Consider the following 24,605-nt stretch of genomic DNA (forward strand, 5'->3'; position numbering starts at 1 on the left):
GAGCATCACCGAGACCCTTAGTGCTCAAGTTGCTCCTGAAACTGCTTGCAGGGCATCCAGCTTCACAAGTCTGGCACTCGAGTGCTGGAAAAAGGGTTTCAGAGTTGCAGTAGTCCTGCAGATCACCTGTAACAAATGTGAAATTTATTCAGTACTGAAATATACCTGCCCAGCAAAGCTCGAGCGTTGTGTTTCACGCTGCTGACACTGTAGAAGGGGTATCTGGGATGCACTGGGAGAGGAAGAACAGTGGTAATTTGGGACCCTGCAGAGGGGGAGATTTCGGGCTGAGTTTTCCGAACTAGCTAGCAAGGGAGGGGGAATGTAATGCAATAATATTTAGCTATCTTGCAAGGCACATCAGCTAATGACTTTTAAAGTATTTCCATTAAAAAGAACCCACAACCCTTAAATGTTATCCTTACCTATACACGAGGGAGCTGAACCATAAGGAGATGACAGGACTCCCTGGAGATAAGCAAGCACATTTTATAACGTGAGAGGGGACAAGGAGCCCTGAAATGAAGCAGCAGGGGAGAGGGGGTGGATCAAAGTGTTAAAGCGGAACATTTGGACTTGGCATTTCCCACATGGGTGGTGCTGAGAAATGCATCGCAGCCAAGTGGCTCTGATGATGCCTCATACCATATCCTAGAAAAAGGGAGGGTGTGTAATTTCCTCGTGAGCAGCCAGGCCTTCTGACAGAGCAGAGGGAGCCATACCCGATGTAAGACTTCAACAAGTCCCTTCATGGCTCCAGCCCAATTGATGTTTTTCAAAACTGCGTCAGAAAGCCATTTCTTCCATGCACAGCTCGGGATGTCCAACTAGCTGTGGAGCCAATGTCGTCGAAAGAGAGTAACGCTCTCACACAACACGATGTAACACTTCAGTACCTCGTCTCTGTCATGCTTTCATTTATTTTTATTTGTAAAAGTTGTATAAAATGCCTTTTAAAATTGGACTGGTGAAACGGGGAGGCTTTTCCAATGTTGACCAGGTTTCTGTATAGGAATAATGTAGAAGTAGCGGGATGTGGGTACATAGCAAAGCAACTGAGCCAGACTGCTAGGAAAAGCTGTCATCACATGATTGACATCATGAAACTGTAGTGACATGAGTTCATGTGCACTGCTGTCCATACACTTTATTACAGAACTTCAGGATCATGACTGAGTAACCAGCCTCTTCACAGTGGAAAAAAAAAACCAGGAAAATTTACAAAAGCTACACTTCAAAATTTGAAACACTTTTACAAAGGAGGAAGGACAAATCTGATGCCGAAAACAGAAGCTGAGGGCTTCATCTATTGCTACAGTATTACCTTGTGTCATGGTTTAGCCCCAGTCGGCAACTACTTCCCCCATACTGACCACTTCCAGACTCCAACCTTGCACAAGGCAAATCTTTCTAGAATAACAAAGAACAGAAGCTTAATGGCACCTACTGCTTTGAAGAAAATGTGATGTAGGTCTTCGAGTAAAGCAAAAAGTAGCGTTTAGGGCTACAGAGTGGTGAAAGAGTCAACTGGCTGTTGGACGAAGGGCTGTAGGCATGGTATTTTGTGACAAAGCAGGGTGACTAGCACAGCCTCCTGGTTTCAAGGACACATGTACATACACTTAGATTATAAGGCATCACTACTCTGGGAGGAGGAAAAGCACTTTCCTTATGTAGAAGTCACTGGAGGAAGGCAGGGATCTCTTCTGTAAGAAAAAAATCAGTTCAAAATTGTCCCTTTCACAAAGGACTGTCCCTTTTGCATACCCCTGCGTCAGCAAAGTGAGCCAGATTCTTCCATGGTGTAGCTCAAATGATCTCTGCCTGATTTACTCCAAAGACAGCTTTTGACTGCAATCTTTGACTCGACCTCAGTTGTGCGTGGCTTTCTTGCTGCTCCTGGCAAAGGAGCCAAAACCTGGAGCACGTGGGTGCGTGACCACAAATGGTTCCTGTCAGACTGCTGCAACACCGTGTCTACTTGGCACAGCTCTAAAACAAAGCTGGGCAGGTGAAGTTACCAGTGATCAAACCAGACAGCCTGAAGGGGGGGAGAAGAGAAAAAGGGCTTTTATTTCAGCATACAGAGGCTGAAAGGCTTTCAGCTCATGAACAATACTGACAATACAAAATTAAGGCTGCTGCAAGCAGTTCTTGGTCCCTGCCTTGAAAATAACCAAATTTAGTAAATTTATGCTTGTTGAGCGCATTTTCTTTTTTGAAGCAGTCAGCCAGCAAGCCACTGCAAATGCACCTGCAATACTGTCTAAAAGGCAGCTGCTGTTACGGGATTATTCAAAAACCTTTAGACCTCTTAGGCAACTGAGAGCTTTTCCTCACAGATTTTCCTATGGATCAGAAAATGTGTTCTCAATACTTTGCTGTAATGGCTGGTAATGTCCTGGGTGTAAAATAAGGTGGGAGGGTTATTCCATCCGTTTCATTAAAGAACAGGATAAGTGGGGAGGGAGGGATACCAGGGCTCAGGTCCATGCAAATGTGGTGGGGAGGAAACCTTGGCTCCATCTACTCACCTTACCCAATGCCAGGTCTGGTACCAGTGGGCCAAGGCACAAGGGGAAGAACTGGCAGAAGCCCTGTCCAAGGTTCTCACTAGTTCCTGCCCAGCCTCTCCTACCATAGCTGCTTTCCGGGAGTTCAGAGGAGCCCTGGGAAAATGCTGTCTACTAAAACAAAACCCTTTGTCAGAATACTTACGGGTGCAAAATACAATTTGCCTTGATAATTCCATAATACTCTGGAATCAGAAAATGTAGTTTATGTAGGAAGCCCTCCTGTGTCATCTAAGCTATTTCTCATGTGACTAGCATGCCTTATAGTAAGGTGCTTTCTTTTCTTGGTTCTGGGTATAGCACCAGCAGTTGAAACAGAGGTAAGGTGGCTTCAGAGTGGTGCAGCACTTCTGTTGGAACACAGGAATAGGGCACTTGTGAGTCGTCTTTTCCCCCCATTCACATCTTGTTTCTTCAATGAGCTCTGCAAGCTCAAGCTTGCTGTAGCATGGAGGTACTGCTCAAAAAGGGACTTGACCCTCTGTAGGCTCAGGTGACCCAGAGAAGAAGCGGGTGTTGCCTGCTGTGCTGAATCATGTCCCTGTGTTCCTGAATTTATTTAAAACACATAAGTCATGAAATCACAGTTCTGCCCGATCCTTCTTCCAAAAAACTGCCGTGTTGAACTTCCTAGACATGCTACTCTTGTCCTCAAAGGAGGGAGACCCTTTCCAGAATTCAGCTTCCTGAAACAAGTACTATACAGATAAAGACATGGAACAGTGTAACTTTTTGAGGGGATAAAGGGGATAACTTTGCTACCTGCTTACAGTCATTAAAACAGCAATACCTATATATATATATATTTTTTTTTTTAAATGCTAAGTCTGCCAGTAAAAAAAAAACAAAAAACTTTTTATAGCATTACATCGCCTTGATCCTATGGCACAAAGACCTGCTTCTGTGCACTGTTTTTTTAGACTTTCTTTTTTCCTTGCAATGATGACCACATGGGAAAGAGTTACACAGATAGCGATGTAGCATAATCTACAGCAGTTCTGTTGCTATGAACCATGAAAGCTATGACCAAAGACAGGGCAAACACAAGTGAACTAAGGGGGAATTTCTCCTCTCCTCCACCTCTAAAGCTGGATGGGAAAAGGCAGTATCTTACAAAAGACAGTGTCAGGCACTATACGTAGCATATAAAACAGAGCAGATGACGGGACAGATCACTGCAAAGGAATTCCTAAGCCAAATTTAAAAAAATGCACAAACCCGTTTAAAAAAAAAAATCAGTATACAATCACAATGCAAAAGGAACATAAAGGGACTCTTCTGAATTCCACATATTCTGGCCACCCTTCCCTCCCACCCCACCCCTCAAAAGTCCATTTTTGCAAGCTCTGGGAAGTCCAGTTCTACATCCTCAGTAGCACAGAGTAAGTGAATGGTGGGCTAGTACTGTTAATTTATGAGATCCTGGAGCTCCTTATCAGTCAGCTCATTGACTTCCATGATCTTTTCCAAGTGTTCCATATACCGGGCATGGTCTTGCAAAAAGTGCGGTACCCTCATGTTCTCAATCACAGCTAATCCTTTCAGGCGGTCCACGTCCTCATACGAGATCTGCAAGGAAGGACATGGGTTAATTTCACACTATAGCCCTGTTACTGCTCTGCTGCAGCTCTAAATTCTCTCTTGTAAATAAGAAAAGATTTCAGAGCAGGGGAATTTAGAAGGAGACTCATTTGAAAACATGAATAACTGTGTGCCTCAGTGGAAGATGCAAAAAAAAAAGTAATTTTAGCAAATGCCTCCATAATTCCTGATTCTGCTTTTGATTCAATCAGTGAACAGACTTATAGGAACCTGAATGAGAAAATGACCTACAGCAGCTGCAGGAATAGAGAGGGAAAGGATGGAGCACATGTGAGTCTTGGAGTCTCTTCTCAAAGAGGTGGAAAGACTGATGTGAGAATGGAAAAAACACTGTGCCAAAGATTGAGGAACTTAGAAAGGGAGTGCAGGACAGGCATGGCACAGGGAAGCAGGCAGGCTCTGGCTTTGGGAAAGGCATGGTACCAGCTGACCTGAACTCTGATGTTTTCATTTTCACTAGCAAATGTGCTTATGCAAAGGTAAATTAAAATGCACCTCTAGTAACTAACTGCAGCATGTGCAACCCTTAAGCATCCCAACTTTTTTTTTTGCCATTCAATAGCAGGGTGGATATTGGGTTTGCCTCTTGGCATCAGAGCCTTCTGGGTATAGGTGTGACACTCTTAAACTTTTTTCAGCTACTACAGGGCCTACTACTTTTTCTCTAATGAAAGCTGAGATTTTTCTCCATAGTCTTATGATTCTATGAGCTAGGACTTCAAGTCTTGAGCTCACAGTAGCTCAAGGTGCTGCGAATGATGGTCCAGAAAGGATGAATGCTTTGGCTGTGCAGTAGCTACACGAGCTGTCCTGTAAGCACAGAACAGGACTCCTTGGGCAGCTATCCAGTGTGATGAAATTTATGTGGTTGCTGCTTTGTCTACAAGCTGCGTGTTCTGGGCACCCTACAGACAGAAGCATATGTACTGGCAAAAAACACAAGCCTGGCTGTGCTTAGTAACTGGCACATCCTATTTCCTCACAGCAGGTTTGTGCCAGGTGGCTTGAGAGTGGAGCCTCCTCTGTCCAACCTTTTTACCCCATGTTTCTTCTAAGGAGCTGAGCACTGTGTGGTCAGGGCTCCTTGGAAACAGCCTGCCCTCTTAGCAGGTGATGGTTCCTACTCAGAAAAGACTAAAGTGAGCATGGATGATCTACTGATGTGTAAGGGACATGGAAGGGATGATTGGAAAGATAAGAGGGTCTAATCCAGATTGCTAAACCTGATCCATAGAGGCAGTCAGACACGGGGTGCATATCTCGCTGATGATAATGGGAGCAAAGTCCACAAAGAAAATGAATTTGCATCTGAGTACACACATATGCTTTTCTAACTGCAATGACAAGATGCATCCTGATTAAAAAAACAAACACACCCATGCTCAGGCTTACTCAAGTCACTAAGATACTGCTGTTTGAAGATGGCGCGGCATTACACCTGATTAATGTATTTAGAAGTAGATACAGAGGAGCTATATAAAATCATACCATCTCATCTCAGTCTGGAGACACAGCGCCAAATGAGATTAAATACTGACCTTCCCTCCTGTCCCAACTTGAAATTCTACCTCTTTTCCTCCAAAACAAAGGAAAGAAAAAGGACCCTTTCCCCCTCATATTTATATTCAGGTGTTTCTGTTACTGCAGCAACCAAGAAACAAGTATCTGTGATCCGAGGTATGGTTTGAATGGGATGTATTTCCCCAGTCCTTTGAACTGCTAAAAAATGACAAAAGTTGACATTCTGAGGAGATCCAAAACATAATCTCGTCCTACTGCGGCAACAGGTTGTCTTCCTTACCACATGTAATTAAAATCATTGTACTATGTAAAAAAGACTGAGGCTAAACCAGGCTTACTTAGGCTCTTTGTAATGTGTTCACATTCTTGGGAAACAGAATAGTAGGTGACATTTTGCTGCTTTTGCTTTTTAAAACTCTGGTAGTTATGCTATACTGAAGTGCACCCAATATCTGCATTCTGTTTCTCTTTAATATTACTTGCATGTGATTACTACATGAATGTTTTGCAGTGCTTCCCATATTTGATTCTTTCCTGCAAAGTTTTAAAACTGCTCCTTCTAAAAAGCACCTTTTCTGAGGCTTCAAGCTCTTTTCTTAGTCACTTTTAGGTATGCCGAACAGCTTGCATCTGTTCTGTTTCCACGCACTGCTCTCTTCTACACTGTAAGTAATATCAGAAGCATCAGGAAGGCACGACTGCCTCCATCAGCCAGATCTCTAGTACTCAGATGAGAACAGAAGACACAGAAACTTCAGCATGGCTCTGTTTCAGAGCCATGAGAAGGCAATGCTCTGATTTTACAACTGTGTCAACTACCTACTAAAGCACAGAAACAATTTGTTGTCAGCAGTATAGTTGACTGTTTTCGTTTCCTATTATGTTTATATTGTATTTGCAATGAAAATATGCCCAAGGTAGGCATGCTGAGAAAGATGAGCTTACTTGTTACAATACAACACTGAGAATCTTCAAAAGGCAATGAAAATTTTCCCACTAAATGCTGGGCTTCCCTATGTTTAAATCCTGTGCTTTTTCTTCTAACCTGGAAGACATGCCAGCCGAGCTTAATACTCCCTTTGGAACCTGATCCTCCTATTCCACCCTAAACAAACAAATAAATCACTCTTTATAGTGGTGATAAACTCATAATAACCACAGGGTAGATCTCAGTTCGAGCTTCATATTCCTTGATGGTCAGAGAACGTGTTTTTCCTGAGAGTATATGAGATATTGGAGCAGGCCCAGTGAAGGGCCACTAAGATGATTAAGGCACTGGAGCCTCTGACATATGAGGAAAGGCTGAGAGAGCTGGAACTGTTCAGCCTGGAGAAGAGAAGGCTCAGGGGATCTTACTAGTGTATATAAATACCTGATGGGAAGGAATGATGAGGGAGTCAGACTCCTCTCAGCAGTGTCCACTGGCACGGCAAGAGGCGATTGGGCACCAGTTAAAATGCACAAAATTCCGTCTGAACACAAAACACTTTTTTTACTGTGAGGGTGGTACAACACTGGCACAGGCTGCCCAGAGAGGTTGTGGAGTCTCCATCAGTGGAGATATTCAAAGCCCAACTGGACATGGTCCTGGGCAACCTGCTCTAGCCTGCTCTAACCTGGTTAAACATGGGGGTTGGACTAGATGATCTTGAGAGGTCCCTGCAGACTTCAACCAATCTGTGATGCTGAGAGCAGACACTGCTCTTAGACACAAAATTCCAGTTTGATTGCAGAAGATGTGTGCAGCAAAAACATTTGGAGTAGACTTTAAGACCCCTTGATTTTAGAAGTTGTAAAGTCAAGCACTTATACATTATCCTACTGCTAGAATTAAATTGCTTGTAGACCCTTAATGTGGATGCCTTGCCATGTGGATTATAGTGGAATCTGTAATTATATCAGCAATGACTTACTATGTTTTTGTAGTGGCTTGACAATCCTGCAGACTCCCCGAAGAGAGAAAGGGATAAAGCAGCACAGGAACAGTATGTGTTCAGTGGTTTAGCAGGCAGAAGCTGTGTGGAGTTAAGCAGGCTTAAAGCAAAAGGAAGTTTCAGAGAATAAAGTTGCAGAGACTTATTTGACAGTGCGATTTTATTTTCAGAGCTTCCTAACTTGGTTAAGTTACCTAAATAGCTCTGCTCACCAATACGGGTGTTTCTGACACTAAAGGCAAAACTTCTTAAATGTGGACCAAAACCCTCTATCATAATACGCTGCTTCCCTTTATCACCATTTATTGCCAAGTAGGCAGAAATTTTGGTATATCAGCTCTAAATGCAAGCATAACAACATCAATTTGAAGCCTGGTTTATGTGAGTATGAACCCTGCTTTATGAACTGTGGAAACTTAGCAATCCAAGGATTTGGTTCAGGAAGTGTGACAAAGTTTCTGCACTTCTTAGTATGATTTTGTGAACAAACAAGCAATGACAGAATGGACATAAAACATGTTCTCTGAATGCAGAAATACCATGTAGACTGGGAGAAGAAAAAAAACCCTGATTTTTGAAAAACATCAGAGGTGACAACAGCGAGAGGAATTTGAGATTAAAAACTCTTTGTGGTGGAAGAGGATGCGTTAGCATCAAATGGTTAATTTTGTTTTCTACTAGGACCACCACCTTATCTAGCACTTGTCCTGCTTGCCCAAGACAGTCCATTGTACTGCAAGTCAGGTAGTACCCTGTAAAGGGAGGAAAGGCAAGTCTGAGAAATATGACCATAAAATCTTAATCTGATAAGCAAGGAATGAGGAAAAGCTCGTAGAAATTTTTAGGACCTCAAAATATTTGTAACTTGCACTGTGTAACACAAGGTGCTGTACGAAACAGAGATTTCTAGATCAAAGAAAACAGAGCACAATGACTCATAGCCATTTACAGGAAGACTTACTGAAATAATAAAACTGTACCCTCTAGTAAGAATGAGTCCACTCACCTTTCCAAGGGCTGTCAGAAGATGGAAATCAATGGACTCCCTGTATCTCAGGATTCGGAGGATGCCATCCAAGTACACCTGATCCTTATTGAAACAACCTAAAAGGAATCACGATACATTGTACTCTATCAGGGTTTGTTCAAGACACATTCTTAGAAGCCATTATGAGCAGAAGAATTTTATTTTCAAAAACTAGGTATTTATATTGCAAACTTTGAAAACCTTCCCAAAAACTAACTAGAAGGCTAAATCCACTAGCCAGAGAAAGAAATCAAGCACAGAAGATGGTGTCTGTGAATATCCACAGCAACATTACATCTCTTGTAATAAACATGAAAGGAGGTCAAAACTGTGAGTATGAACTTTTTCACAGTTTTGCAATTTGCATTCCCACTTCCAACCAAAAAAATCCATTACTGATTCAGTTTGAAAGTCTCACGGATGTGCATTTTCAGCCTTGTTTTCAATAGCAGAAATCCTGCTGCCTCATTTCAGAAAGTGCGGAGTCCCATTTCTCCCTTTTGCAAAGGTTTTACTGTGTGACATGATGAAGGAGCTCTGTGCACGTTCTGAAAACCTCCCTGAAGTACAAAAATAGAGAAGACAAATCGGGAACCCACCTGGTTGTGATGTGTCAGTCCACCCTCTCTTGGCTCGTACGCAGTAATCCCACCTAGTATTGGGGTCCTTGACAAATTTCCCCACGTCCTGGAAAAGCTGACTGAAGGACATTTGGCTAGCCTGATACACTGTGTAGTAGAGCAGGGCAGCCCTCCAAAGAAAAGGGTCTTTGCGGAACAGGACACTGTGAATGCTCGCTAGCCCCTCTTCTGTAGGGTTGATTGGTTTTAACCCGTGTTTTCTACGTCCATTCCAGTTGCACCAAGGCTGGCTGTTGTTGTTAAAACCCCGAAAATAATGAGTTCCTGAAAAGAAAGGAATATGTGACTTAGAACAGTAGCATCTAATGATTAAAAAAAAAGCTAAAATATGAAAGCAATGCCCATTTCAGAACTCTGAACTGGTAAGATTGGGCACTGGGAAAAATGCCAACTTTAGCCTTGTCTACAACAGAGAATTTTGTCAGAGGTAGATACACAGTGCAATTATTCACTTGCTGACTGCAAGTGGGACTCTTGCAAATGCCTAAGGAATACAAATGTCAGCAGGACTTGCATTCCCAAATCCATGACAAGGAATTTTCAGAAGTGTCTTACATGCTGAATGTCTCTAGCATAGGCTAGGCATTGTAGCGAACAGAAGGAAGGGGAATCCAAGTAAGGGGGCAGAAATGTTGCCTCTTGAAGGTGATTCAACAGCGCTACCGCAGCCTTGGAAGATGCTGTGTACACTTACAATGTGAATAACAGTGCTTCAAGGCAATCACAGGGCTTACTCCTCAGCTGGAATTCAGTCACTAGCCAAGTTTATCCAGTTTTGATGTACTTAACTAGAACAGATTCACTGAGAAGTTTGTAGAAATTTCTACATGCATGTAGAATGCAAAATCAAGGCAATCTTGCACTGGTTTACAGGTAGCTGGGTAAATTCTTTATACCTAAAGCATGCCTACATTTGCAAGCAGTGCAGCATAACAGAAGCAGATCTGTAAAGTGAAATGGCTGGTGCTGAGGTTGAATGGTTGCGCTGTTCTTGTTTCCCTTTTTTTACTCCAGACTAGCTTAGTCTCATGAACAAAATGTCCCTGAGCAGTGACAGCACAGAAGGTATGCTCTAGAGCATAGCTGCTGGGCTAGCATCATCTGAAAGGTTTACACTTTGTCTGCTCCAAGAGTCCTTTGGCATGTGAACCTCTGCAGCAAGTGAGACTAGTTGGTAGACTCACTTCAAAAGCTCACTCCTGATCTGACCTAAAATTCTAATTTACATGATCCCTAGGAATCCTCAAGTGGATTATCTTCCTTCTTCTGTGTGGTGCAGGGATAAATAGTTTCTCCTTCCCTTTAGCACACCTACAGAATAGGTTCTTTAGGCAGGGATGTTCCCTCCTTCTGCATATGTACAGTGCCTGGCCCATGGTTGCAAAATAAGTAAGAATGCATGCAAGTACTCCCCTTTGCCTGAAGAACTGATGTCATGCTCATACCAATTTCATGTCTCAGCATCCCTTCCAGCCAGTGCTCTCGTGCAGTGGAGATATTGATAGTGAGAGTGGGACAGCCATTCACCACCGTCATTGAGGCTCGAGATAGCAGGTCCTCCGTGAGATGGACCACAATCTGAAGATGAGAGAGTTCAGGTAGCAAAGAGCTCTCTTCTCGCTCCTGTTCCTGCTTTTTCCTTTGGCCCTTCCAGTACTGCATTTCTCTTTGGTCCCTTGCCCTTCACAACTCTTCCTTGCTACCAGCAATCACCTGTGAGAGACATTTCTGATTCCACTGAGATACCCTAGTCACCTGTGCTGCTGACAAAACCTCAAACTATAGTGGTCTCAGCATGAGCGTTAAGACAGGCAGATATGAGACTGCAAAATTTATTATGGTAACACTGACTAGGTTGGGGGTAGCCATCAAATGCAGAGTAAATTAGAGAAAATTACTTTTTTCTTAAACTGTGTCTAATTATCTTGGTATTACTGAGAACTGAAATATTTTAGATAAGCACACATAAATTTACTGGGTATCTATACACTTAGTCTGAAACCTTTTTTTAGTTGCAATTCTAAAGCCACATGAAGAAGAGGGGGAAGCACTGTATACTTCATTTCCTGATACATGATGTAGACTTGAAATATTGTTAAAATACTGGTATTGTTTTGTTTTATAAAAGAATGCAGTTCTTGTTTTCCTGTTTTCTCTTGGAAAATTAGAAATCAAAACAAAAAACTGACAGAGAAATGAATACATATAGATATACATAGTTATTTGGGTTTAAAGAGAATTTTTAAACAAATGACTGGGAGGGAGAAGGGAAACTCTCTTTATTGAAGACTAAGCACCTTTTGCTTCAAGTAATGCCTAAAGAAAGTCCCCACAGTACTTCTCAGAAGTGTACAAGGGAGCCTACCTACAAGAGAGATTTTTTTTTTTTTTTTTACTATCAAATTAACAAAGAAGGACCCAGGGATCAAAGGCATTACCATGACACTTCCCGGTATTCAAAATCCACCATTCAGCTTCAAGTTCAACAGCAATCAGTCCCATAAACCTCTTATTTAAGATGCAGGAAAGAAAGGTAAATCCTAAAGCATTTAGATTTAAACCACCGGTACCACCTAGCTTTATCAACTCCTTTTCAACTGGAGAAAGTATTTTCGTAATATTTTAGACCATACTAAGCGTGCTGTATTAACCGTACTTTTGCAGAAGAAGTAAAGCAATTCATTAAGAACGACATGGCATGTTTGATGAGGGTGTAGGATCCTGCTTCCATGAAGACAAACCAAGACAAAAATGAACGCAAAGGGAGATAAAAGCACAGGAAAGACCGAAAATGTAATTTTTTTCTGCTTGCTCTAAACTGTAGTTTTGTAACCTCATTCTTATAAACACCAATAAAGTCTGGTATCAGTGTCAAATTACAGTATCTCAAAAAGGTGTGATGACTTTAACGGTTTCTCCTAATAATATTATGTTTACTAATTAAACCTAGTTTCCCAGAAACTAATTTTTGTCTATTGATCTCCCACTCCAGACTCGCCTTGCTCACTGCCAATGATCTCATCCAAGTCTCGGACTGTGTCAGCTGGTGTTTTCATTCGGAATTCTCTTTTTATACATTCAATTTCATCTGACTCTTCCAAGCAAGTCAATGTAACTCAGTCAAACTGGACTTTTAAAATCCTGAATATAGGAAATAAGTTTTTTGCACAGGGGTCTCAAAAATTAGATGGTTAAAGTCAGGAAAAAGCAGCACTCAAACCAACTCAACAAGCCAACTTCTTTCAGACATTTTTATTCACTTATGTCACTTTAATTTGTGCTGCTTCTTATAAATCAGTCTCTTGGGCTGCTGCTTATTTTTCTTGGCCTTTTCTTAACTCTCTTTCCTTTGGTGTAAGCAATTTGATACAAGAGAATGGATGGCAGAACTGATGAATAAATGGAAATGTGCTAGTCTCCAAGTAGCTGAAAAAAGGAGGGAAGGAAGGGTGTCGTTCTCGGGTACTCCCAAAAGAGAGGAATTTAAGAACAAGCATATATGAATCAGGAAACAGGCTCAGAGAGATGGCTGAAGCATTCATGAGGAATTTGCATCATTTCAATTGTTCAAAAATTAGACTGGGCACAGCCATGAGAAAAATATGATGTAAGTAATATTCTTGTAATTACGGAGGAAAGGCCTCCCAGATGATGTCTCAGGTCCATCCATGTGTAATTTCTAAGATCTACATAAATGTTTCTTTCCTGATCCGGTGTATGACTTACCTCACCAAGACAGCCTTCTTTCACCATGTATTTCCTGACGTGGTTCCAGATACGACTTTTGGTCAGCAAGCTGCCTCCAGTGGCCTGTTCAAATTTTTCATAGCTTCCGTATTTCTGCAATGTCCGCGCCATAATGTTAATGGACTATAAAATACAAAAGCATAGCAAATATGAATGCAGTAAGACCCCTGTGTCAGACTGGCATGTGTATTCTTTCTCTCCCTCTCAATCTCTCTCTCTTTTTTTTCAACCTTTCCTCTTTTTTAAAATAATTGCGAGTCATATCAAACCGTAGTCATTACATACAGGCTGACACACTCTATAATCAATTTATATCGTCTTCAGACATACATTAATGCCAAAGTACTGAAAAAAGATTCTGATCAACTCATCTTGGACCCACATACATCAGCACGACACAGATGACTATTAGTCTAGTGAAATAATATAAATTTTCTCTTTAATTTTGGAAATGTTGTGCAATTGCCTTGTAAATCAGACATAACAGGTCACAAGGACATTTGCAGTTTAAGTTGTCAGTATGTTTCTTTTTATGGTTTTCCAAAGAATTTTTAAAAGATCAACTATTACTGTAATCTCGCTTCATTTCTTGGTATTTTCTAATTGAGGAATGCTGAACCATGATTAAGCAGATGTATAACTACAATTTTGATATTAAAATTTCTACCAAAAATGTCTCCTTACAATGAAATCCTCTGTACTGTGGGTGTCTGCTTCAGAAAGGAGGAGAGAGAACAGGAACTTTATTCACAGAACTTTCATTTAAACCTTTCAAATATTTCTTATAACCCCCTCAAAATGAGGGAGAGATGTTCCAGTAGGCAAATAAAGTGGTACCAACTTTAATTCTCATATGTATTGTTGCTGGAAGAAGTCCTTTTTGGGTGGAAAGCACAGCATGATGCCTATAACATAATCTGAACTCTGCATGTGGAAGATGTTAGTGGTGGGGTGTGAAATGCTCATCCCCAGTAATCTACTTCCCAACATGTCATTTCACACCCTTAAAAGAAAATGTGGTATAGAATAACTTCTTGCCCAGCAATAGCCTAGCTACAGGGAACAGCTTTTTTCATAGATATGATAACAGAAGCTTCCAAGAATCTCATAGAGAAAAAAATATCACTGATATTACCTTAAAAAAATCAATGTTCTTGCTAAGAAAATACCACTGATGATGAAGGTGGAAATCTTGCAGACTGAATCTCTTTTTATGTTGTACACTTAGATCCATGCATGAAGCTGACAACATGCTTGTTGTTTCCAGCTATGTAATTCTGACATTGTCAGATTGGCTTATTGTCCACAAAAATAGGATTCATTTTCTATCTCTCACAGCTACTAACAATCCTATTATAATTTTTTTCAAGTTGAAACTAGGCAACCCTGAGTAATTGCTACTGAAAGCCATAAATGCTAGCTAGATGTATTCTTAAAGTCCTGTAGCTCTTTGATGAGAGAAATATCAATTACCTGAAAGCCAAAGAAATACTGCACCTAATGTTTAGTATTTCTTTGTCTGCCTCTAAAACTTGTTATTAAATTTGAAGGGCCTCCTGGTCAGATCTGAATTTCTTTTTCAAGAATGAAGAAAGCAGCATAATTTACTACCTTAGCACAGAGGTGAAAGAAAAAAAAAAAGAGTTAGTTTAAAGAAGGCTGTTGTTTTGGGGGGTTACACAATCTGGAAACAAAGGATCTACCTGTGTCTCGCTGCTGTGGTCTCTATTCCTGCTGCACCTGAGTCTCCACAGTAAGTTTTTATTTACACGGGAGCAGAGGGCATATGCTGGAGAGCATTAATAGCGAATGGGAAATTGAGGCATAAACAGAAATCTGTTGCAACCATCACCCCTTGGCTGTTCCAAGAGTTATAGCACCAGCTCTTCAGGGACAGCCCAGCAGCACCAATATGTTACTCGCAGAACCTGGTCACCAAGTCAGCGTGCGCGGCCTTACGAGAATGACTGGTAGAAACAGGCTCACCATAAAGCCACTGAGTGTTGTTACATGAACCCCGTCTCCTCTCACTGCCTCCCGTGTGGCCAAAACTCCCTCGCCACCGTGCTGTTTCCAGCCATAGTTTCAGGCTTGACAGGGACTTGCAATGGACCCAGTGAGGGCCTGGTGATATTTGGCTGATTCCTAGGATCTGGCTCATTGGGGCAGCTGTACCCCTGCAGTTGCTGAAGCTAGCATGAGTACGAAGTAGATGTTATGAAGAAAGGCACTAACGAGGAACATGTTATCTTTTCAAGTTTTCTTTATAAGATCAGGCGTCAGGATGTCTGAAGAGAGGTATCGTAAAAATGCCGTGCCACTACCTGAGCCACCGCAAATGATTTGGCTTTGCCCCTCCCTGTTACAACATTGCAATGAGCACACGCGGCAGCACAGCTCGATGTTGTGTGTTACGCAGCCCCACTCGGCACCGAAATGGGTAACTCCCAGGAGAATCAACAGGCACCCTGCAGACCTTTGGCTCAATTGTTTGCAGAGAAAATAAATCCTACTGCGTCTAAAGACAAGAGGCGATGGGGCTGCTGCTGTGAAAACTGCAACGTCCTTCTGCAACTTAAAAACAAATCATGTTTTTCAAGATGAATGTATTAAAAATAGAGGATACACCCTCATCTGGCGCAAACTGGGTAGCTCTGGCATCATTTTGCCTAGCCACTACTGTAGGTATTTGACAGAGGTTCATTGCTGTTGGTTTTGCTATTACTCCCATTAACTTACTGCAAGGAAATATGAGTAAGGACAACTACACATCTGTACTGGTGACCTACAAAGTAAATGGGATTTTGGTTCCCAGTAACTTCCCCATACATTAGGTCTTGTAGGAATGCATAGGTGTGGCAGGGCCTAAAAGATTATAAAAAGAGATTAGAGAGGTCTTTCTATGTCAGTAAATAATATTTTTTTTTCTTGTGAACAGTCAAGTCTTAACATCGCTTGTCATTTAAAAATTACCTCAGATAAATGAAGCAAGGTTAGTGTCTAAGTATTAAAAGAAGGAATACATGAATCCCTCAGGCAGGGACTAATGTTTCTGGAGACTAATGACAATTGCTTCTAGCAAAATTTAGGATCAAGGGCTAGGTGTAAAAAACAAATTAGAGCAAAATCTAGTTCTTGTTTAATAGCTTGTATATTTTCCCAAAGGACTTTTTCCTTTTTTTTTAATTACATATGAATTTTTAACTTCTACAAACATTGGCTGTTTCATAAATTTTTCAGTGTCTGCAAATGCTGAGGCATTTTCCTGCCTTACACAAAATCCTTGGTTATTGAAGCAACCCAAAAATGCCTGCCCCCTATCCCAGGAAGTTTATTCTCAGACGGCAGCCTGAGTAATTCATGATATCAGTTCTTCAGTTTCCTTTGCAAGGTGCCAGATCCTTAAGATATTAATGTTGCCTGCTAGTTGTTCGGTGTTTCTGGTTTCTCAGAACAATTAATTAACTTCATTTGCTCACTCTGAAAGAACTCTCTGAATTAATGTTTTGGCATGAAATTTGTCTTCGTGACTTGTTGATATTAAATTTCAATAAAATCTATTAGGTTAAACACACTAAGCACCCACTTAAATTCTTTGATGCTTAAGTGCCTTTGAATGTGCACCTGTGATTTCCATTCCTGAAGAGACTTGCTGCCCAGCAGCACCACTTTTTGTGTCTCAAACCTCTTCCTTTCTCCCCATCTCTTCCTGTGGCCAATTCTATCTCTCAGTAATAAATTCTGGGAAAAAATCATTATAATTAATAGCATTTTATAAAAATCACAGTGAGATGAAGACGCAAGATGCAATAGGTGGAATGGTTTGGCTTTAAATTCTCTGAAAGTTATTTAACGCAGGAACTGATATAGGGATGGATGTTCTTTTCAAAAGTTGCCAGGATTTGGTCCTTTCCGTTTTAAGGGATCTTAAGGCATCTTTCAGAAAGTAACCAGCACTCAGGCTACACATCTCTACTAGTAAATCAAACAAGGCCAGTCGAGTAGGGGTGGATGAGAGCAGGTTTGATGAAGAAGAGGACTGCCAAAACCATTTGAGACCAAGGGGTCAGTTTCTTCTCAACATGAAAGCCCATAAAAATAAGGGTGTTTGAGAAGGGCATGTAAACTTTATTAACCAGGTCTCTGTTTTGACGCTGTTTATAAAGACATTACTACTATGAGATGCAGCTTTATGTAGGTTTGTTTGGTGGTGTTATTCCAGGGGACTCTCCCGCCTTAGTCAGAGTGCAGGTATTTTCTAAAACCACCTTATCACAACAAACAGTGAGAAAACGAGCACTGAATGTGCCTTAAAATTCCTGCTTGGCCATCCATTTTAGCAAACTCCCTGGAGCTGAGACCCATGGGTACCAAGGGAGGCAGCATGAGTTTGGGAGTCAGGAGGCCCAAGTTCTAGCTCCTCCTGCCTGCTGGCAGGCACCCTCCTGAACTCTCCCCAAGCTGTTTTACGGCTTTTTCTAAAGTTCTGTGAGACACTTGAACCAACAGCACAATGTAAATAGCAGGTTTTCAGAGATACATTCCCCCTGAAGAAGCACAGACCTACTTTGCCCTCTCTCACTCAACCCCATGCACTGCTGGCAGCTTCAAGGGGAAATGTGAGACACTGAAGGGTGCCTTGTCTACCTTATGTGCCACGCTGAGTAAGCTATATCCTGACAGTTCAGCCACCTCCAAGTAGATGTGGCAAGTTTGAACCCATGCATGTTGAGAAAGTCATTAAGCTTAAGCCTCCTCATTGCTGAACATGCATTCTCTTGGTTAGGAAACTACTAAGAAGGGTGCTCACAACTATCACCTTCTCCCTTGACTCTGTCTCAAGCAAAACTGAAGTCCCAATAATTCTTTCCAAGTGGGCAGGTGTGACTCTGCACGCACTGAAACAACAGGGCGAGCCGTCACACACACATTACCACCAGCGCACAAATCCCTGGGGAGTGGCAGATCGCCCCAGTGCTGAGATGGGCCCCGTCCCCAGTGATGCTGCTGGTTTTGACGCTTCTTGCCACAACCACCCCAGATGGCGGTGGCTCCTCAGGGGAAAAGGTTTGGGATATTTTTGGATCCAAGGCACTGAATACAACACGGAGCCCTTCATTTGGGGTTCTGCACCTGTCTCTGAGGTGAGATGACTCTAAGTCAGGAGTTGCAAGAACTTGCTGGGAAAGGGGAAAATCCAGACCAGCATGCCAGCTCTTGCCTATTCCAGCATCCAACTGTGAACTTATTTTCCAGCCTCTGAGCCAGCAGAAAGCAAGATACTGATATTGCCACAGTTCCTAAGGCCAAACTGTAAACTCTTCAGCAACAGCTAAAAAAATGGAAGAAAAGAAGGACTATGTGGCTGTACCAGGTTACTGCTTAGGAATAGTAATTCCTGTTCTTTTCATTATTATCTAAAAGGTCTGGTTTAATCCCTCTTATTGCTACCAGTGTGCCAAAAGAAGCAGCAGTTCCAAGACAAGTCCCCTTGCACAGCAAACTCCACTGTTGCTCAAGAAAGTAATGACACAGCAGCACTAACAAGAGCAAGACAAGGCTCTGTTTAATTGACAGGTTTAGGTTTTGGTGGTGGTGGTTTTTTTAAACAAATTATTTACAGCCAAGTAGGTCTCTGAATCCCAAGTCTTTCATGTGCAGCAACACAGCTTAGTTACTTGAGTGTTACTGTAGATACATGTCCTGATAAGACATGCTCATGGATTGTTTGAGGCAACAAGGTTAGAAAATGGTTTCAGTGACCTAGGATTCAGCCCCCTGCATTCAGTCAGCTCGTCCTACATTCAGAAGCAGCTCTGCTACAAAAGGCTTGCAGTCTCTGTTGAGATTTGTGAGACAGACAAGGGCTGCAGGCACCATTGCTTTCCTCCCTGCATAGCTTATTTGCTGAGGGGAGAAACTTCCCAGCTGCATCCTTAGGTAACACTAAGCTGTACCAGATGGAACTTGTTAGTCTAATCATCAGCCATAAAATGGTGGCTGCCCTCCTTTTTGGGGTCAAGTGGAAAGGAGAGAGAGAGGGAAGGAAGGAAGGAAGGAAGGAAGGAAGGAAGGAAGAAAGAAAGAAAGAAAGAAAGAAAGAAAGAAAGAGCGTGGTTTTTGAGGCTAGTCTATTCAGACTGTAGTATTTTGTGTTTTATTCAGTTTTTACAGTGGCTTTTCTTTTGCATGCTTGATCTTTGCATGATAAAGAGTGCGATTTAGAGCTGGTTGGTAGAAATATTTTTAATGAAAAACTTTTCAAACACTTTGCAAGGAATTAAAAATTAATACTCACTTGGTTTTTGTATGAGACTGTGTCCTGAAGTAAACCTATGCTCCTACTGTAGTATAACCAGAAGTGATCTACAGTCTTTTCTAGGGGAAGAGAGAAGTCTGTGTAGGACCCTGAGAACTTATGCTACTTGGATAGCCTGATATGCTTTGTGTTATATATTAACATACTTTATCTATAAATCTCAATTTAGGAGGGAGTTTGCTGCTAGTGGAGAATGAGGTGTTTTACAATTAAGTGCTCTTACAGCCAGTGATACATTATTGAATCTTCAACATGCCTAAGCTGTGACATCACCTGGACATTGCAAGGGGTTACTCTGTGTTGAATGTCTTGTTGTTTAGCCTTCTAGCTCCACCAAACTATTTTTCCAACATCTAATAGATTTACTAATTGTAGGCGACTTGTATTAATGACTTAAAAGGTGTGTAATACTTACAACATGGCACAACTGATTTATTTATTTTTTAACTCAAAACTGCTATATTTTTATAAGGGAAAAGGATGTACAACTCTTTCATGGGGGGATTACTCAATCAACAAAATGATGATTTTTTTTTAAACATATATGTATATAAAAAGATTCAATTCAAAGAAATAGGTGTTAACGCATAGGTTACTTGAAGTTGCAACTTCCTTGCTGATTGTGGTTCAGCAAATTGTAACTGTTAAGTCATCTGCTCTGCAAACACCTGGGACAATTACTTCTAGCTAAGTATTGCCACCTCTACCATCTGTGCAAAAATAACAAACACATTAGGTGTTAAGAAAACTTAACAATGAAGGACAAGTAGTTTGAGCCAGAAGGAGTGCTAATAAGAAAACTTTCATAGCACTTAGAGCACACAGTTGCTGTACTGACCTTGAAACATGGCAATAAGAGAATTAATTTCTGTAATATTAGATATGTCAATCAACGTGAAAAGCTGCAAGTCTGCATGCTATTTTTTATTCTCAAGTTCTCTTCCCTAAAAGCACATACTGTGTGACTCATGAAAGAAACTTATTATGAAGAAAACAAGATAAAGTAGAAAGAGAGAAACAAAGAAACAGAGCAAAGTATGAGAAGAGACATGTTAAAAATATTACTTTCAAATGTATTAATAGTTTTAAAATGTTTACCCTATGTCTGTGAAAAGCCAATCAATAAAAGTGTTGGGCTGTACCCAAGGTTTAAAATCTTTGATCTGACTAGAGGCCTGAGGGTGAAGTGGGTGCTCACAAGCCTGTGCATTCCTCATTGCAACATTGCTGTGTTAATGGCTTGCAAATCCATGGTGTTGTCTTAACAAAAAAAAAAGGAAAAAAAAAAAAAAAAGCAGGGTGTGCTTCATCTTCCAGATATGTTGCAGTAATGCTATATTAACCAATTCCACAGACATGCAGAAAGGGCAATAAGAAAACACAATCTGTTTTAATGTCCTAGCAGGCTATGCACAGTTGCAGGTAAAAATATTTTTCAAATTATTAAACATCTTCTGATATGTCATGTTTTGAGCTCATTTCACTGAAGTGTCCTAAAAGCCCCCTATAAAATTGGTGAGTTGTCAGTAAAAAGATGGTATATATAGAGAGATATTAGTCATAGAAGAGCAAGCAAGCGTAAGTTGCTGTAAGCACCTTTTATAGAATAAAATAGGAATAATTCCATTTCTGTTCACACAAAGCAAAGCTTCCCAAAATAAGTACAGCAACAAATGAAAGCCAAAAATGTTTCAAAAAACAAAACTGAATTTATCCTTGTTGCAGGAAAAAGGATGACTACGTGCCATTGTGTTTTTGCTGCAGACCCAAATCTTGACACTGTGAGTACTTTTTCTGCAACTGAAGTCATCTTTCCTGAACTTAACACTTCTTATAAGATACCTACGTGTTTCTTCTGACAAGTAAAATCTGCATGGAAAAAAAAATAGCACTGAGGAAAAGCAAGTGCTCATATAATATTTGCTGATTAAAATTTTGATTAATGCTGCTTTTTCTGGATAGTAAATTTGCATGAAACGAAATTTAAATTTGCGTGGAGATGAAAATTTCTAAAGCTAGTTGTAGATAAAAAAGAGAGAGTGCCACCTGCTGGGCTTGGAGCTCTGTTAAAGCTGTTTTTTTGGTTATTTATATGACGTGCATGATATTGTTGTTCAGTATTATTAGGAGCTGAACTTTGGAGAAATGCTTTTCTTGCTAAAAATTTCTGTAAATTAAACTAAATCTTATGAGACAATTTATATACTCCTTGGTAAGTTTCAGAAATATCATACTTCATTGCATATTACATTCTTTACTGCTTTTTATAAGGGTGTTATAAAGCCTTTATTTTTCCATGCTTTGTCTGTAAAGTGAAAAAGGTAGAGTTACAAATTGGAATAATACTGAGGAATCATTCATTATTAAAATATTAATTATTTAGGTGTGTGGGGTTTTATTAAAAGAAGGGTAAATCAATGACAGGCCTGCTCCATAAAATCATCATGCATAAAATAATTTTTAAGGCTCTACTACCTCAAACGGAAGGGGATAATTTGCATTAAATTCAGTTTGGCAAATTAGTTATTGTTGATTTGCTGTAATCTATGATTAATGTTGCTAACATTGCTATAAAAATCAAAGGAAAAATTGCTAAAAATCTCTAGTCAAGGAGTGGTTTTATTTGGTGTCAGTATGATTTAGTTGGTTATTTAGAAGCATGGAAGCTGATTTGAAGAACAGATCAGCCATTCACTGTTCTCATAAAGAAAATAAATTCTTAATGAAAACCCAGCCACTGAGTTTTTTAAATATACAGATATTTTTAATGTGAAAATGCAGATGAAGCCTTACAATATGATGACTTAATGGGTAATAACACCTGTTTGCTTTCTTGGATTTGAAAATCAATGTCAGACTCTTCACAAGTCAAGGGTCAGTTATTAGAATCCGCAGTACTTTAATTCATTTGCACCAGGAATTTTGGGGGGTTTAAAGTGAAATATTCCTATCAAAAAGAAGTGAAACTCATGGAATGGCAGGATCTCTTCCCAAGTTAAGTATCACTTGACATATGAGCTTCCCTATTTAGAAAAGCTTGTGAGACTTAATAGTTTAGAAAGATCTTATTTCTTAAAAAAACAGGAGTGGGAAGAGGACTGTTTCTGTTATTATATAGATAAGCATTTGTTTTTGTTACTTAGGTCAAAGTTGAAAGGAAAATGTTTTTTGTTGTCCTCCTTGTTGGTTTTTGGTTTTTTTGTTTGTTTGTTTGGTTTTTTGTAACTCAAAGACAGGTAGGAAGCCAGGGCAGTTACACAGAACAGGAATGTCTGTAGCTATGTTACCAGTGTGGTTGCGTATTATGAAAAAAAAAAGGGGGGGGGGGGGGAGGAAGGATTTGTTTTAAATTTTACTTATCTCTGGAATGGATTTTTAGGCTCGATCAAGCAGCAGACTGATGTAAGGCAAATATCCTTTCAAAGTTGATTAAAACAAAGTACATCAACGTATGCTTATCCAATAACCATGACCTCAAATAATTGCTATCCCCTCACAATCCTGGCGTCATCAAGAGGATTGGCAGGATTTCTACACTGCTTGTTTTCCTCTGTTTATTAAAGCCTATTTAGACACTGTATTTTTCCTGTATTTGACTCTGCTTCATTGCCTAAAAAGCTTTCTTGCCTCAAATTGTTTCATGTAAACCCATTTGTAAGGAACTGTGCCTTTATTCTATATAGAATCCTGTAAAAATATTAGGAAGGCTTTAATTTTTTAATCAAAAGGATTTTCTTTCAGTTCTACTGTTGTATTCTCATCATTGATGCATTTCTCAAACAGTAGGGGAGGATGACAAGCAGGAACAACTTTCACTTCCTACAAAGCCAAATACCACCTTTACAAGTGTAGGAAAAAATAAAGTAATCAGTGGAAAAGGAGGAAAAAAAGTAACTATACCTGCTTAAGAAATCTGTCAGATGCATGGCTATGCTTAGCTAACACATTTGGCAAAGCAGGGTTTGCATATTCAAACTGAGGATTGTATGTGAATTCTGACTCGAAGAATTTCATTTTCTCTTTCTCCACATTGGAAGGTTTGATTGCAGTCAGCAAACAGAGTTTTCGGCCAGAGGTATCTCCCTCTTTTCCATGGCTTTTTGATGACTGGGGTTGCTTTGGCTTTGTTAGATTAAAATGCTTCTTAGCTCTACTTCTGGGTCGAGGTGGTAGTCCTATGCTGTTCCCTGCAACTGAAATGCTGTTTGTAAACTTCATGCTGGTAGACACCGGGCTAGTGATGATGATGGAGGGCTGTCCGTTTGTGCAGTACCATCCACTGCTGAGCAAGGGTAGTGGGACCTTGATTTTGCGGTGCTCGTTGCTTCGCGAGGTGGTAGAACACTTTGTAGTTTTTCTGTGTTTCTTGTGGTGAGCAGATGACTGCTTTTGAGTCTGGTGTTTTTTCTCCTCTTTGCTCTGCAGCAGGACGTTGTAGCTACTGGTTCCTGTCGTGAAAATGTCCTTAAGGATCCCAGAAGGTGGGTGCTGGAGGCTGTTTTCATTATTAATGTTCACCTTATGTTCTTCTGGACTCAGGACTGATTTCTTAGAAAGCTCTGTCTTAGGCCAGTGAAGTTTTTCTGCATTGAGGGGGGGAAAAAAAAAACCTGAGGACAAATTTGATGGTTTCACACAGCAATGCTAATCTTAAGGACTCAAAACTGCAACATAAATGAAACACAGAACTTGTCTTAACTGCAGTCACATCAAGTTAATCTTGACTTCTAGACATGTGGGAGAATTGTGTGTGTGTATCACTTCTGAACAATTAGACTGGGACTTGTAAGACCTAGCTAAACAAGTATTTTATGCTTGCATCTCCATGTACGAGTGTACTGTTTGCAGCTAAGAACTAGTTTAAAACAAGACTCTGTGCAGGACTTTATGAATGTTTACTGTTACATTAACAAATTTTTAGTTTTGAGCAAAACCTGATTGATCTTTATCATGCAAGGAAGGCTTTCTGTATGGATAAAGAATAACTTAGAAAATAGGAACCTGTACAGGAGTATGTAAGCAGTATTTACAGTGAAGTCCCACAGGGATCTGTGCTGTGATATAAGCAGTCTGGTGTGGTCTCATCTGCAAAATCTGATTCATAGTTTACTCTCAGAAAAGATGAGAACATTGGAATGGGCCAACCACTGTGAACAATTTGCAACATCATATGAATAGTAATATAAGTTTAAAAGACTTCAGTCTCACGTATTCCTTCTTAATACAGATAGTCAGCTATAT

The 24,605-nt window shown here is 40.5% G+C and overlaps 1 protein-coding gene across 1 annotated transcript in view; it reads right to left on the reverse strand.

The window, feature by feature from the left end:
- Positions 1–896: 896 nt before the first annotated feature.
- The window catches only part of MATCAP2 (microtubule associated tyrosine carboxypeptidase 2), a 30,467-nt gene continuing 6,758 nt past the window's right edge, over positions 897–24,605 (reverse strand). The window contains exons 2-7 of the mRNA XM_072853666.1: positions 23,265–23,947; positions 13,025–13,168; positions 10,744–10,876; positions 9,257–9,562; positions 8,637–8,734; positions 897–4,142 (exon numbers count right to left, since the gene is read on the reverse strand). Of these exons, the coding sequence (XP_072709767.1) occupies positions 3,981–4,142; positions 8,637–8,734; positions 9,257–9,562; positions 10,744–10,876; positions 13,025–13,168; positions 23,265–23,947 (1,526 nt within the window). The 3' untranslated portion in view covers positions 897–3,980. The remainder of the gene's footprint in view (positions 4,143–8,636; positions 8,735–9,256; positions 9,563–10,743; positions 10,877–13,024; positions 13,169–23,264; positions 23,948–24,605) is intronic.

Source organism: Ciconia boyciana, chromosome 2 (assembly GCF_034638445.1).
Source record: "Ciconia boyciana chromosome 2, ASM3463844v1, whole genome shotgun sequence".
NCBI lineage: Eukaryota > Metazoa > Chordata > Aves > Ciconiiformes > Ciconiidae > Ciconia > Ciconia boyciana.